This window comes from Nannobrachium achirus, assembly GCF_963921795.1.
Source record: "Nannobrachium achirus genome assembly, chromosome: 9".
Taxonomy (NCBI): Eukaryota; Metazoa; Chordata; class Actinopteri; order Myctophiformes; family Myctophidae; genus Nannobrachium; species Nannobrachium achirus.
The window spans coordinates 1,180,847-1,198,346 of NC_137818.1; the positions used below are offsets into that span (position 1 = coordinate 1,180,847).

At 41.7% G+C, this 17,500-nt stretch overlaps 1 protein-coding gene across 1 annotated transcript in view; it reads left to right on the top strand.

Moving 5' to 3' along the window:
* Positions 1-17,500, top strand: part of LOC308291794 (ankyrin repeat and SAM domain-containing protein 1A) — a gene marked incomplete at its 5' end in the record, with an annotated part of 149,921 nt that overhangs the window by 60,510 nt on the left and 71,911 nt on the right. Inside the window, 3 exons of the mRNA XM_080733927.1 lie at positions 219-346; positions 8,131-8,174; positions 9,349-9,472. Coding sequence (XP_080590053.1) covers positions 219-346; positions 8,131-8,174; positions 9,349-9,472 — 296 coding nt within the window. The remainder of the gene's footprint in view (positions 1-218; positions 347-8,130; positions 8,175-9,348; positions 9,473-17,500) is intronic.

Genomic DNA, 17,500 nt, shown 5'->3' on the forward strand with positions numbered 1-17,500 from the left:
CCTCCCTCCCTCCTCCTCTCTCTCCTCTCCTCTCCTCCCTCCCCTCCTCCTCTCCTCTCCTCTCCTCTCCCCTCCCCTCCCCTCCCCTCCCTCTCCCCTCCCCTCCCCTCCCCTCCCTCTCCCCCCTCCTCTCCTCTCCTCTCCTCTCCTCTCCTCTCCTCTCCTCTCCCTCCTCTCCTCTCCTCTCCTCTCCTCTCCTCCAGGCTCTCATTGAGCAGCGTTTGAGCCTGGTGATGAAGAGGAGATGAAGATCACACCTATGAGTTGCTGCTCTCTGCTCACACACACACCAAAGCACCTCATCATCGTCTTCATCATCAGGCCAACGACTCCAAGAACCACAGAGGTACCCCCCCCCCCCCCCCCCCCCCCCACACACACACACACACACACACACACACACACACACACACACACACACACACACACACCCTGACAAGCACTTGAAAATCATACTAGTTGGCATTACATTTTGTTTGCCGCAATCTGTTCCATTGTGAAAATGAGTGAGCTTGTAGATCTGCTATTTTCACAATTTTTGCCTCCTAATATTTGGCATTGTGGCCAATGTTTAAACAGAGGTACTAAAAAGGTCTTAAAAGTCTTAAATTGTCACTTTATGAATGTGCAGATATCACTTAAGCCCCTTTTCAACTGACATGGCCCAACACCACACACTCCACACCGCCCACCTTGTGGCAGGTTTCCACTACAAGGACCTGGGTAGAGTGGTGTGAAAGTGGTACTAAATGTGGTACTAAAACATATCTACTCCAGAGTAGGTCTGAGCTAGGCCAACAAGGCCAAACACTTCATAATGACTGACTTTTCATTAAGACCACCAGGATACAGTTTACAGTTCAGGCATTTAGCAGGACGCTTTTAATCCAAAGGTTAGGGTTAGGGTTAGGGTTAACCCTAACCCTAACCCTAACCCTAACCCTGACTTACAATAAGCAGATAAAACATCACTATAATAAACAAGATAATATGATAGAACAGGGGTCCTCAAATACAAATCTTGAAGGTCCACAAATATTTTTTTGAAACAGGTCCGGGTCCGGGGGGGAAATATATATATTATATATATATATATATATATATGCCCGTCTGGCAAGTACAGTTCATGTCCTACTTGCCCTCATAACCTTAATTAGGGATCCCTTTTCATACATTATTTTAACATTGGCTAATGTTTTTTTTTTGTAGTTTGTTGATGCAGTAATGGTCTTTTTTCTGTTTCTTTCTTTATTAAAAGGGTGTTAATTAATTATGACTTCACTTTCATCTGGCCTGGGGACTCCTCCAAAATCATTTGGGGTCCTCTTTGACCACAAGTTGACTCACTTGACTAAAGAGTAACAACCTGTTGAAGGGAGAACAGAATGTAATAAATCAAGGTGGAGCAGAGATATTTATTTTACGAAAAGTATTTGTTTGCGCTAGTGTTTGTTTCTTTTAGCAAACTGGGATAATCTTCGAATGATTTATGCTTGTGTCGCAACGTGAATATCGATCCGAAAACGAGGTGTCGCGCGTCGGAGACGATGCGGAACGTGGCTCACTCCTATACCGAGTGTGTGGCTCGCAGCTGGCTTTGCTGCATGGCTCGCTGGCTGCAAATCCATGGAGAAAGAGAGAGGCAGCCATGGCCTGTGGCACCTCGCGAAAACTCTCTGGAGAGAAGATTATAATCCTCATCCTGCAAACGTATTCACGTTGATGTTGTCCTTGTGCGCGAATGAAACCCACAACTAGTTTACAGCCTGAGCCTGCAGCTAATCGCTGCTGCTGCGTGCTCCCTGCCTCGAAAGCTTCCGCACTCCGCCGTCTGTGAAATGAACAGAGGCGGTGGTAACAGCCTATCCGCGCGTCGTTGTCAAAGCCCCGGCATCAGCCAATCAGCGTGGCGTTCTCTCTCTCTCTCGCACACAGACTTCAGAGCGCATGCAATTAAGTGGAATACAATGAGAAGTGGAAACAAAACGGAGATTTTTTTTTTTTTTTTTTTTATAATTCGTCCTGGGTCCGGTCGGCGGTGCCTCGCGGTCCGGACGTGGACCGCGGTCCGCCTATTGAGGACCCCTGTGATAGAACATCAACAACAATATAACAAATGCATATGAATATCAATCTAGAAAAACAACTAGCTTCATGTATGGTCATTGAGTGCTATGGGTTTAGGTGGAGTCTGAAAAGGTGAGTCTTCAGTCCATGGCGGAAGCTAGCGAGTGAGTCTGTTGTTCTATGTGCGACAGGGAGTTTATTCCACAAGATATAGTTGTAATGCATGATAATAGATTCTATTGTGTTATAGCCACTGTTATAATATATTATAGAATATTAAAATGATCATAGTAATACATTCATACTTTACAGTGTATTATAATCACAGTTATAATCCATTGTAGTGTATTATAATTAGGATAGTTAATACATTAGTATTGTATTATAATCACAGTTAAAAGGGTACATTTGTTTCTTACTGATAGGGGTACTTTTGTGTAATAGAATGTAGATATTCTTATGTGGTGTGGTGTGGTGTGGTGTGGTGTGGTGTTGTGTGGTGTATCTAAAGCTGCAGTGGAAAGGGGGCTTCATAATGTATGTTGGTGCGTTTACAGTTGAGTTATAAACCATGCTATTGGATCAGAGAGGATTAGATGAGCAGACCAATCAGATTGTTGACATAAAGCTGTTAGAAACGATGCCTTGTTGAAGGCTTGAGGGTTTAATCACTGATCTATAAGCTTTATTCCCGCCATGGAGGATGAGCTTTAAAAATAGACTCGTCCAAACTGCTCAATCCAGAACCTTTTAATGAACAGAATGTTCTTTAAATCAAGCTGTTTGGCAGAGTGTGTTAATGTAATTTAACCCATTCAGAACGGGTACACAGTATTGTGTATCATTGTTTTATGCTCTAACTATTGAAAAATAGCAGATATACAAGCTCACAGCGCGGCACCGAGTGCCGCGCTGCGAGCTTGTATATCTGCTATTTTTGAAAAATTGTGAACGTTGGAATTTTGACCCGATTCCTTAAGTGTCTTTTGAATCCTTCTAAGGTTTTTTTTTGAAAAACCTATGTTTCTATGTCAGTGGTTCTCAAACCTTTTCATGTGAAGGACCCCCAAACTGATATGTATTTGGCCACGGACCCCCGTCTCAAAATATCTAGTTCCAGGGACCACCCAGAAGCAAAATTTGAGTTACAAACGTTCGCTTTAAAAATACATAATTATATTCAAAGATTTGCAGAGCTTTAACTGTAACTGGCTGATCATTAATGTTTAATGACCAACAGATGATACTAATGTAAAGTCATGTATAATTAAGTGTGCCTGCCATGCAATGGCAAAACACTTATTGTAATCCGCCATACTTAAGTCAGTAAGTAAGTAAGTAAGTCATGTTCTTGCAAATTTCTGCTCGTAATAACTGCCGCACAATTTACGCCACCCCCGCAATATATACATCAAAATGTGCGGCTCGGCCGGGAATGGTGTGCTATTACTTTTCCTTCCGATCCGCGATACGATTGCGATGTAATTCGCAAAAAACGACGCCCAAAAACCCCATTGACTTAGAATGGGGGACTCCGAAAAAAAACCAGAAACTTTGGCGCTACATAACTCTGCCATACTTTTGCCTAGCAACGTGATTTAAACTTTAAAATGCACACACAACTTTGGTCTTTTTCCGGCCAATAGGGATTGATTAAGCCCCGCCCCCTCTGTAACAGGAAGTGTCCTTCGCCAAACAGGAAGTGCCTCTATAACTCATGAACCGTTTGTCGTACAGACTCGCGGCTGGTGTCATAATTTTTTTTTTTTCTCAAAAATTTTTTTTCTCAAATTTTTTTTTCTATTTTTTTTCTCAAATTTTTTTTTCGCAAATTTTTTTTTTCTCAAACATTTTTTTTCTCAAAAAATTTTTTTTTATCAAAAATGTTTTTTTTCTCAATTTTTTTTTTCTCAAATTTTTTTTTCTCAAATTTTTTTTTCTCAAAATAATTTTTTTTCTCAAAAATTTTTTTTTTCTCAAAAACCTTTTTTTTTCTCATAACGCTGTCTGTTGCCACGGTGATTGATTGACCAATGGAGAGAGACAGATGTGGTCGGGTGTAAAAAAATAATAAAACTAGAAAAGAAAATTTCTAAGAAATTTTAAGTGTGCCTGCAGCTCGCTAAGTCTGTGCAACCTTGTGTAGCGGTTGGTGTTAGCATTAGCGTTATTAACATTAGCATTTTTTTGCATAAACGTTAACATTATTGTTCTTCATATGACACCACCCACATGTCTGTACGACAAACGGTTCACGAGAAAACGGGTCACTTCCTGTTTGGTGAGGGGCACTTCCTGTTTGGCGAAATAGGCCCCAATTAAGTTTAAGGACTCTTAATCTTGTCATTTGACGCAACCCGCGTGTCTGTATGACAAACGGTTCACGAGATCAAGGGTCACTTCCTGTTTGGTGAGGGGCACTTCCTGTTTGGCGAAATAGGCCCCAATTAAGGTCATGGACGATTAATGAATTAAAGCTGCAAGCAGCGATGACCGGGCCCTCGCAGCTCTACCCACGTCACAAGGCCAGCAGCCAATCAGAAACCAAACAGGAAGTCAGCCATTTCGACTAATTAGTGGCGTTTTGGCGCATTTTTGGCCGTTATCACGGGTCGCACTTTAACGACAGTTTTGTGAGAAAAAAAAAGTTTTTTGAGAAAAAAAAAAGTTTTTTGAGAAAAAAACATTTTTTTGAGGAAAAAAAAAAATTTGAGAAAAAAAAATTGAGAAAAAAAAGTGAGAAAAAAAAAATTGAGAAAAAAAAATTTTGAGAAAAAAAATGTTTTGAGAAAAAAAAATTTGAGAAAAAAAAAAATTGAGAAAAAAAATTTTTTGAGAAAAAAACATTTTTGAGAAAAAAAAATTTGAGAAAAAAAAAATTTGAGAAAAAAAAATTTGAGAAAAAAAAAATTTGAGAAAAAAAAAATTTTGAGAAAAAAAAATTGTTGAGAAAAAAAAATTTTGAGAAAAAAAAAATTATGACACCAGCCGCGAGTCTGTACGACAAACGGTTCATGAGTTATAGAGGCACTTCCTGTTACAGAGGGGGCGGGGCTTAATCAATTACAGCTCATCCCTATTGGCCGGAAAAAGACCAAAGTTGTGTGTGCATTTTAAAGTTTAAATCACGTTGCTAGGCAAAAGTATGGCAGAGTTATGTGGCGCCAAAGTTTCTGTTTTTTTTTTCGGAGTCCCCCATTCTAAGTCAATGGGGTTTTTGGGCGTCGTTTTTTGCGAATTACATCGCAATCGTATCGCGGATCGGAAAGAAAAGTAATAGCACACCATTCTCGGCCGAGCCGCACGTTTTGATGTGTATATTGCGGGGGTGGCGTAAATCCTGCGGCAGTTATTACGTGCCGAAATTTCCCCCATTCTAAGTGAATGGGGTTTTTTGGCGTCGTTTTTTGCGAATTACGTCGCAATGGTAACGCGGATCGGAAAGAAAAGTAATAGCACACCATTCCCGGCCGAGCCGCACGTTTTGATGTATATATTGCGGCGGTGGCGTAAATTGTGCGGCAGTTATTACGAGCAGAAATTTGCAAGAACATTACTTACTGACTGACTGACTGACTTAAGTATGGCGGATTACAATAAGTGTTCTGCTATTGCATAGCAGGCACACTTAATTAGATCATAACGCTGTCTGTTGCCACGGTGATTGATTGACCAATGGAGAGAGACAGATGTGGTCGTTATTATTTAACCAATAAAACCCTGCATCGTCGCTGCATGTCGGGCGGAAACCTCGTATATCCAAAACATAGCAGATCTACAAGCACACAACGCCTCGCACCGTGAGGCGTTGTGTGCTTGTAGATCGGCTGTTTTCACTAATTCTGTGCGACACCCTTGTGTGTTGAAGTAAGGCGTTATTTAAGAAAAAAAAAAGAAAACATCCAGATGTGAGACGTGGAGATACCAGGTTTCTGCCCAACAACAGCTGTATATGTTGTAATACTGTGGTGTCCCACAGGGCTAGGGATGAAGCTCCTACATATTTATTGATAATGAGCACCTTATCCATCCTACTTATTGATCCAGGCTTTTATCCAACCCACTGTTGAGCGTTTTATAATGTTTTGTGGAAAGATGTGAGATGACAAATTCTGAACAGAACTGGTATATTTTTTTATTGTCCAGTTGTTGTGACTGTGAGTTTGTGGCTGACCACCATCTATGAAGATGACAATTGACAAAAGTAACACATTGTATCATTAAATATCATTAAAACAGCCATGCATTAGTTAAGCAATATTACACGAGAGGGTGTGGGATAACTGAATTATTTGCACGACAGGGATGCGGTCAATTATACAATTGTTTCCCTTAAAAAAACACGTCAACTTAATTTCATTGTAATTAAGATATTCGATAGGAATTTGTAATTTTTTAATGCCACATTTGGCGACTATGTCCCTGAACGTCACATGAAAACCGCTAGCCTAGCCGCCTAGCATAGTGTGGGGAGAGAGGAGTGCTTGCTGTCTTTCGTGACCAACGCAGCTGATTTCTTTACTTGATGAGTGACAGTGCAGTAGTGCTCGTTATAAGCACAGTTGGAGAGCCTGTTTTCCATTGAGAGCCTGACTACCTGTTGTATAATAGTGTTAAATGGCTTTATATTATGAATGATACTGTAATAATGTCTTGATCGCCTCTTGTCTTGAGGCTGGGGTTCATGTGGTTAATATAACTAGCCCTTACCCGTTCAAAGATATGAGCTCCAAAATGATGTGCAGTGTGTGGGTTATGGGATGTGCACTGTGCATACAGTATATGAGGGATGGAAAGTAACTTTAACTGGTGCTTGCATGATAATATGTAGGAGCATCAATGTAAGAAATACCCGTTTCGTTTAATGGCTGCCCCCCCCCCCCCCCCCCAGCCCGCCCGCCCACCCGCCCACCCGCCTGCGCGCACACACACACACACACACACACACACACACAGAGAGAGCTGGTTAAACATGTTGCCTCATGCTAGATGCAGAATAGATGTGCCTCATGCTAGATGCAGAATAGATAGTAGATACACCATAAAAATGCTAATATACAGTATATGATTTGTGAAAGTGACAAACGGGCTTCACAGTTATGTTAGGTGTGTTCATATGCTAATGGTGATGCGATTTCAGATCAATTGCTCCAGCCACTGAGGAGAAACGCTGTTTCAGACAGACAGACAGACAGACAGACAGACAGACAGACAGACAGACAGACAGACAGACAGACAGACAGACAGACAGACAGACAGACAGACAGACAGACAGACAGACAGACAGACAGACAGACAGACAGACAGACAGACAGACAGACAGACACTCACTCACTCACTCACTCACTCAGACATTCGCAAAATTATAGTATAGATGTGATGTTATTGTGTCTCCTACAGATGAGGGGTTCATCTGGTTAATATAATGTGATGTTGTTGTGTCTCCTACAGATGAGGGGTTCATCTGGTTAATATAATGTGATGTTGTTGTGTCTCCTACAGATGAGGGTTTCATCTGGTTAATATAATGTGATGTTGTTGTGTCTCCTACAGATGAGGGGTTCATCTGGTTAATATAATGTGATGTTGTTGTGTCTCCTACAGATGAGGGGTTCATCTGGTTAATATAATGTGATGTTGTTGTGTCTCCTACAGATGAGGGGTTCATCTGGTTAATATAATGTGATGTTGTTGTGTCTCCTACAGATGAGGGGTTCATCTGGTTAATATAATGTGATGTTGTTGTGTCTCCTACAGATGAGGGGTTCATCTGGTTAATATAATGTGATGTTGTTGTGTCTCCTACAGATGAGGGGTTCATTTGGTTAATATAATGTGATGTTGTTGTGTCTCCTACAGATGAGGGGTTCATCTGGTTAATATAATGTGATGTTGTTGTGTCTCCTACAGATGAGGGGTTCATCTGGTTAATATAATGTGATGTTGTTGTGTCTCCTACAGATGAGGGGTTCATCTGGTTAATATAATGTGATGTTGTTGTGTCTCCTACAGATGAGGGGTTCATCTGGTTAATATAATGTGATGTTGTTGTGTCTCCTACAGATGAGAACTCCACAGTCCAGTCTTCCAACAGTCTCCTACCTCAGGTGTGTATGGCAGCAGGGATGGTCCATATCAGATGTCTGGTCCATATTTCATATCCCGTATAATTATTACTAGCCCAGGGTTCGCCAATTAGTTTTCCCCAAGGGCCAAATTATGTCTAGGGTACCAAGCCGAGGGCCACAACATTGAATCATGTCTAGGGTACCAAGCCGAGGGCCACAACATTGAATCATGTCTAGGGTACCAAGCCCAGGGCCACAACATTGAATCATGTCTAGGGTACCAAGCCGAGGGCCACAACATTGAATCATGTCTAGGGTACCAAGCCGAGGGCCACAACATTGAATCATGTCTAGGGTACCAAGCCGAGGGCCACAACATTGAATCATGTCTAGGGTACCAAGCCGAGGGCCACAACATTGAATTATGTCTAGGGTACCAAGCCGAGGGCCACAACATTGAATTATGTCTAGGGTACCAAGCCGAGGGCCACAACATTGAATCATGTCTAGGGTACCAAGCCGAGGGCCACAACATTGCATCATGTCTAGGGTACCAAGCCGAGGGCCACAACATTGCAGGGGGCGACGGTGGCGTTCCCGCTACTCCAGCGACAGTTCAGATGTCATCGTTGTCGGGTGAAAATCTTGTATGTCCAAAACCGTTCGTTTTGAATTTCTCATTTTAAAAATGATTTAAACTAGTGAAAACAGCCGATCTACAAGCACACAACGCCTCGCACCGCGAGGCATTGTGTGCTTGTAGATCTGCTGTTTTCACTACTTTTGTGGGACGGCCTTGTATGGTGAAGCAGGCTTTACTTTGCGAATACACATTTGGAGATACAAGGTTTCCACCCGACAACGACGATATTCTAGTGTTGTTGCTGGCTGCTGCTCTTATACCACCATTATTACTGGGGTTGGTGGGGGCCAGACAGTTGCCCCCCGTGGGCCGCAAATGGCCCGCGGGCCGCCTATTGGGGAACCCCGCCATAGCCCAATCAGTGGCCAGCATCTCTGGCAACGTCATCATAAACAGCCAATGAGGGACCAGCGTTCCTGCTGATGCCAGTTGTTGTGGCATCAGCACTCTAATGTGATTGGCTGTCAGCAAGTAGAGCAGACCGGGCAGGCTCTAATGTGATTGGCTGTCAATCAGTCAGGAGGTGGGGTCTCTGTGATTGACAGCTTGTGAATGTGCTCTATCTAGCAGCAGCAGCGCAAACCCAACGACCTCAGACCACCAGGCAAGACGAAGGACAGCCTGCAGCCTCCGGGACCCCAGGGACCCCAGGGACCCCCCACTGCACGCCTCGGACCCCCACGACCCCCGGGAGGTCAGTGACCTTTATTACTGTGATCTGTGTTTCTGTTGCGTCCTCTGTTTGTGTTTATGACCCTAGACCAATCAGGGATCAGCATTCATGGTGATGTCACCATCAACAGCCAATAAATAACGAGGCGCAAGTGTGATCTACGAGAGGGCATCGGTGTGGAGCAGGGGTCTTCAACGTTTTCAGACCAAGGACCCCTTAGTCGAGAGACAGATGAAGCAGGGACCCCTTAGTTGAGAGAGAGATGAAGCAGGGACCCCTTAGTGGAGAGACAGATGAAGCAGGGACCCCTTAGTGGAGAGACAGATGAAGCAGGGACCCCTTAGTTGAGAGACAGATGAAGCAGGGACCCCTTAGTGGAGAGACAGATGAAGCAGGGACCCCTTAGTCGAGAGACAGATGAAGCAGGGACCCCTTAGTTGAGAGAGAGATGAAGCAGGGACCCCTTAGTTGAGAGAGAGATGAAGCAGGGACCCCTTAGTTGAGAGAGAGATGAAGCAGGGACCCCTTAGTCGAGAGACAGATGAAGCAGGGACCCCTTAGCTGAGAGAGATGAAGCAGGGACCCCTTAGCTGAGAGAGAGATGAAGCAGGGACCCCTTAGTTGAGAGAGAGATGAAGCAGGGACCCCCTAGTTGAGAGAGATGAAGCAGGGACCCCTTAGCTGAGAGAGAGATGAAGCAGGGACCCCTTAGTTGAGAGAGAGATGAAGCAGGGACCCCTTAGTCGAGAGACAGATGAAGCAGGGACCCCTTAGTTGAGAGAGAGATGAAGCAGGGAGCCCCACAACCTGTTCATAGATTCCATATAGTTTCATTGTTTGACAGCACAATCATCAGTGTATTTTGGATTCATGTCAATTTGTGTTTTCAGATATTTAACCACTTGAACCGTCAATACTTAATAAACTTGACCTTTCACTCTGTACTTAGTCTGCACTTTTCCCCCTCTACACCAAAGCTCTTTGCCAGAAATAGCCGATCTCCAATGTGAGCTTGTAGATCGGCTATTTTTGGTTTCTATCACCCCTCCTGTAGTAACTCTGAGGACCCCCTAGGGGTCCCGGACCCTTGGTGTAGAGGTAGGTAAAGGCCCTTTGGTTCACTCTGACCAGCCCTTGTAGGGTTAATGGCACATTACAAAATAAACACTTTTTCTAATTTTACCTCATGCATGGACTAAAGCTGCATTGCTTTTATTTTGAAGTGTTTTACTCACATACATATGGACACAATGTGTACATCAGCACATGTGTGATCATTGGATGTTGTCTCAATAACAAGCAGGTGGTCAGACTGGTCACACGTCAAGACCACCTGCCTTACCTTACCCATCAAAAAGTCAACAAAAAATGACTGCTAATTATTTCTTTCCCAAAGTCGGAGGTAAAGCCGTGTGTTTAGTTTGCGGGTGCAACATCTTGCGGGCAGCACTGCCGTTTTGGGCCATCCACAACACGCCCACCCCTGGGTTAATGGGTTTAGAGTGAGGGCTGGCTGGCATGGATCAGCTGTCTGCCACGCGGGCACACTGAGTGACTGGCATGCCTGGCAGCAGGGTCACATGCTTCATGCCTGGCAGCAGGGTCACATGCTTCATGCCTGGCAGCAGGGTCACATGCTTCATGCCTGGCAGCAGGGTCACATGCTTCATGCCTGGCAGCAGGGTCACATGCTTCATGCCTGGCAGCAGGGTCACATGCTTCATGCCTGGCAGCAGGGTCACATGCTTCATGCCTGGCAGCAGGGTCACATGCTTCATGCCTGGCAGCAGGGTCACATGCTTCATGCCTGGCAGCAGGGTCACATGCTTCATGCCTGGCAGCAGGGTCACATGCTTCAGTGAAGGCCTGACGGACGGTGCTTGGCAGGGAGACAAACAGAGAGCGTTCTGGACGGGGCAGAATGTTTCCATGCTGCTGGATTTACCCAGGAGACTGTAGGGGTGTAACGATGCATTTTAATAACTATTCGATACATATCACGATACATGGTTGACGATCTAAAGTTTGTGTATGTGACGTGACGGTCGCTTATTTCCCGATTAGGGAGTCTTACTGGTCATTAAATATCATTAAAACAGTCATTCATTAGTGTGCAATAAGTGTTAAATGGCTTTATATTATGAATAGTACTGTAATCATGTCTTGATGGCCTCTTGTCTTGATTGTTTAAACATGACATCATGGACCGCTAAGCTGGATAACAGGCTTGATAAGCCCAAAGCTTATTGATACTGGGTATTCAATAAATATATCGGGTTTCACCCATTCACACACACATTCATTACATTCACCCATTCGCACACACATTCATACAGTGATGTCAGAGGAAACCATGCTTGGCACCAACCTGCTCATCAGGAGCAGTTAGGGGTTCAGAGTCTTGCTCAAGGACTCTTCCACACTGACTCTGGGGGAGCCCGGGATCGAACTGGGAACTTTTGGGTTCCCAAGTGGCCGCTCTACTCCTGAGCCTCTGCTGTTTTCATGAAGCATTATTGACTACTGGTCATCTGCATGGCAAGCAGGGTCCAGTTGTCCAGATCTAACATGAAACAAACCTGGAACTAAGGCCTGTATGTTCCTCTATTGGACCACATTCATTGGTGGTCAACGCCCGATAAGTAATATATACGAGTAATATATAAAAAAATGTTTTGCTAAACTCCGCCTCCTGGTTGGCTTTGAGAGGAACGCAGTGTGAGGTTTTTGGAAAGCGATCTGATTGGCTCACAGGGGCGTTGAGTCGTTGACACTGCCAAGGACAGGGAGGGACACACACGCACGCACGCACGCACGCACGCACGCACGCACACACACACACACACACACACACACACACACACACACACACACACACACACACACTGTGTGTAATGTAATGTAATGTTTATCAGGGCGTTGCTGTTAATGAGCCTTAAAACACTCTGAGGAAACCTCTGCTTATCACATGACTGGCAGGGTGGGGGGGGGGGCATGGAAACCCCCCTTCCACAACCACACACACACACACACACACACACACACACACACACACACACACACACACACACACACACACACACACACACACACCCTTTGCCCAGAGCCACTTGCAAGACATTTTTGTCTTTTTTGTCGTTTGTGCAGTTTCTGTGTTTCGCTAGTCTTTATTGTGTAGTGCAGGGATCTTCAACAGGGGGTCCGGGACCCCTAGGGGGTCCTCAGAGTTACTATAGTGGGTCCTTCAAATCTTTTTGTGATAGAAACCCTTTTCTCCTTTATATTAACCACTTGAACCCTAGTGTCCTTAAAGGGCCTACACCATGCTTTTAAAACTATATTTTTTGTATAAATATATGCTCAAAATTGAGTCTTACACAGGTTTTAACCCTCAAAAAACACTCTGACCATTCTTTTTGTTTGTTCTAGCTCTACTATAATGAGGCTCTCCAGCTGCAATACCAAAACGGCCTCTGTTTGCTCAGGGGCGCATCTAGTGGGGTTTTTCCAGAAAAAAAAGAAGTTTTTTGAAAAAGAAAAAGTTTTTTGAAAAAAAGTTTTTTGAAAAAAAAAGTTTTTTGAAAAAAAAAGTTTTTTGAAAAAAAAGTTTTTTGAAAAAAAAAGTTTTTGAAAAAAAAAAGTTTTTTGAAAAAGTTTTTTGGAAAAAAAAAGTTTTTTGAAAAAAAAAAGTTTTTTGAAAAAAAAAAGTTTTTGAAAAAGTTTTTGAAAAAAATTTTTTTTGAAAAGTTTTGAAAATAATTTTTTTTTGACTGCATTGCATTTTTTTGAAAAACAAAAAGTTTTGAAAAAAAAAAGTTTTTTGAAAAAAGTTTTTTGAAAAAAAAAAGTTTTTTGAAAAAAAAAGTTTTTTGAAAAAAAAAGTTTTTGAAAAAAAAAGTTTTTGAAAAAAAATGTTGAAGTTTTGAAAAAAAAGTTTTTTGGAAAAAAAATTTTTTTTTTGACTCTGCATTGCGTTTTTTTGAAAAACAAAAAGTTTTGAAAAAAAAAAATTTTGAAAAAAAAATTTTTTTGAATTTTTTTTTTTTTTGACTGAAAAAAAAAACGGGAATCCGAGAGTGACGTCACTCTCGTCAACTCTCAGAACAGCACTGTTCTGAGAACCCGTGGAAAGCTTTTCATCTCTGTCTGCCCAAAACCAGAGAAAGACACAACGGTCAGAAATAGGACTTTGTGAGGATAGAAGGTGCCAGTGGGACCCCAAAAAAAGGTTTTAAAATAGAAAAAGTGAAAATTCATGGTGTAGGTCCTTTAACCAACGTTCTTTGGCAAAAGAACGTTGGTGTAGAGGGGGAAAAGAGCAGACTAAGTACAGAGTGAAAGGTCAGGTTTATTAAGTATTGACGGTTCAAGTGGTTAAATATCTGAAAACACAAACTGACATCAATCCAAAATACACTGATGAACGACGATGAAACTATATGTAATCTATGAACAGGTTGTGGGGGTCCCTGCTTCATCTCTCTCTCTCACAAAGGGGTCCTTGGCCTGAAAACGTTGAAGACCCCTGGTGTAGTGTGTTGTTCCTAGTGAACTTGTATCTGTTTAATTAACACTTCTGCTGCTAAACGTGTCCAGGAACATGATAAGAACATGATAAGAACGTGATAAGAACGTGATAAGAACGTGATAAGAACATGATAAGAATTATGGGGCAGCAGCGCCAAGACCCCACTATCACCACGTGTTACCATGGTCACCGGGTAAACGGGTGCCACGGTAGCGGCATGGTGAGTGAAAACACTACACATCCCATGATGCAACTCGGCCGCGTGCATCAGGAAGCATTCAAATCTCCACAGGCTCCTGTTCGTTGCTGCTGCAAAGGAACGGCTTTATCTCAGAATCTATTCTTCCACGAACGCTGAGAACCGCCTTTTTTCAGGGCGACACTTCTTGGGCCGCGAGGATCGGCCGCGGTTAGGATTTTTTCACTGACGGGACAGAAGGGTAGGGGGGGGGGGGGGGTAGACTGACTGGACGCTTGCAGCTCGTTGTTCCTTGAAAGACCATGGAAGGACATTCCGGTACAACGGGTCACCAGGTTGGACGCTGTGATGTCACTGTGATGTCACCGTGTCCCAGATTCTCTGTCACCCAACACCCTGACCCTGTCACCCTGCTGGCAGCGCTGGCCCACACACACACACACACACACACACACACACACACACACACACACACACACACACACACACACACACACACACACACACTCTCTCTCTCTCTCTCTCTCTCTCTCTCTCGCACGCACGCGCGCGCGCGCACGCACGCACGCACGCACCACACACACACACACACACACACACACACACACACCATGTGTCCGTAGACTAATTATCAGGATTGTGGTGGAGTCTCGTTACAGAATGGATGGAGTGATGTGAATGTTCCTCTCTCTCTCTGGGAGCTACCATTAGCTGCTAGGGTTAGCAGGCAGACAGACAGACAGACAGACAGACAGACAGACAGACAGACAGACTGTTAGAACGCTGCTAGAATTAGCAGACAGCCAGACAGACAGAATGTTAGAACGCTGGTAGAATTAGCAGACAGGCAGACAGACAGAATGTTAGAACGCTGGTAGAATTAGCAGACAGGCAGACAGACAGACAGACAGACAGACTGTTAGAACGCTGGTAGAATTAGCAGACAGACAGACAGACAGACATCGAGGAAAACCCACAACAGAACCACGCACAAATCGGTGAGTCTGTGTGTTGGTCATCCAAAAATTTGTATTTTTTTCTTTTCTTTTCTTTTTTTTTTGCTATCTTTACTCATTGTGTGAAGCCTTGAATAATGGCGATTTTTTTTCTTAGTTGGTCAGATTCCTGATCCTATATTTAATTAATTGTAAAAAAGGGGTGGAGCTTCACACAAGCAAAACTATATTTAAAAATGAAATGACAGTGTAGTTTCTTAATGAAATGACAGTGTAGTTTATTAATGAAATGACAGTGTAGTTTATGAATGAAATGACAGTGTAGTTTATGAATGAAATGACAGTGTAGTTTATTAATGAAATGACAATGTAGTTTATTAATGAAATGACAGTGTAGTTTATGAATGAAATGACAGTGTAGTTTATGAATGAAATGACAGTGTAGTTTATGAATGAAATGACAGTGTAGTTTATGAATGAAATGACAGTGTAGTTTATTAATGAAATGACAGTGTAGTTTATTAATGAAATGACAGTGTAGTTTATTAATGAAATGACAGTGTAGTTTATTAATGAAATGACAGTGTAGTTTATTAATGAAATGACAGTGTAGTCTATTAATGAAATGACAGTGTAGTTTATGAATGAAATGACAGTGTAGTTTATGAATGAAATGACAGTGTAGTTTATGAATGAAATGACAGTGTAGTTTATTAATGAAATGACAGTGTAGTTTATTATTGAAATGACAGTGTAGTTTATTAATTAAATGACAGTGTAGTTTATTAATGAAATGACAGTGTAGTTTATTAATGAAATGACAGTGTAGTTTATTAACTCATTTGCTGCCAAGCCCGAAAATCCCGTAAAAATCCCATTGTACCTCCCTGCCAAGCCCGTAAATCCCGAAAATTAAAAAAAAAAAAAAAAAAAATCATTTTTTTCTTTTTTTTTTTAAATTTTGACCCCAAAAAATGTTGTAGGCATGATAGCAATCGCGAAATCGCATGTTTAACCCCCATAGCAACCCCATCTTTCAAGCATGGCAGCCATCTTTGTTTACATTTTAGGAAAACATAATGGCTGTTATCTCATGAATGCCTGAACGGATTTCCATTCGGATTTTTTTGTTTGAAAGCTGTGAGCAATGTGGACACACGTGGTGCATGATCTAGGCATGGGTGTGCATGATCCGTGCACTATGAATTACATGGAAGTCTATGGAGACTTATGGCAGGTGGGAGTACGAAGGTATTGTTAAATGGCAGCAGATGAGTTAATGAAATGACAGTGTAGTTTATTAATGAAATGACAGTGTAGTTTATTAATGAAATGACAGTGTAGTTTATTAATGAAATGACAGTGTAGTTTATGAATGAAATGACAGTGTAGTTTATGAATGAAATGACAGTGTAGTTTATGAATGAAATGACAGTGTAGTTTATGAATGAAATGACAGTGTAGTTTATTATTGAAATGACAGTGTAGTTTATGAATGAAATGACAGTGTAGTTTATGAATGAAATGACAGTGTAGTTTATTAATGAAATGACAGTGTAGTTTATTATTGAAATGACAGTGTAGTTTATTAATGAAATGACAGTGTAGTTTATTAATGACATGACAGTGTAGTTTATTAATGAAATGACAGTGTAGTTTAATAATGAAATGACAGTGTAGTTTATTAATGAAATGACAGTGTAGTTTATTAATGAAATGACAGTGTAGTTTATTAATGAAATGACATTGTAGTTTATTAATGAAATGACAGTGTAGTTTATTAATGAAATGACATTGTAGTTTATTAATGAAATGACAGTGTAGTTTATGAATGAAATGACAGTGTAGTTTATGAATGAAATGACAGTGTAGTGTAGTTTATTAATGAAATGACAGTGTAGTTTATTAATGAAATGACAGTGTAGTTTATTAATGAAATGACAGTGTAGTTTATTAATGAAATGACAGTGTAGTTTATTAATGAAATGACAGTTTAGTTTATTAATGAAATGACAGTGTAGTTTATTAATGAAATGACAGTGTAGTTTATTAATGAAATGACAGTGTAGTCTATTAATGAAATGACAGTATAGTCTATTAATGAAATGACAGTGTAGTTTATGAATGAAATGACAGTGTAGTTTATGAATGAAATGACAGTGTAGTTTATGAATGAAATGACAGTGTAGTTTATGAATGAAATGACAGTGTAGTTTATGAATGAAATGACAGTGTAGTTTATGAATGAAATGACAGTGTAGTTTATGAATGAAATGACAGTGTGGTTTATGAATGAAATGACAGTGTGGTTTATGAATGAAATGACAGTGTGGTTTATTAATGAAATGACAGTGTGGTTTATGAAT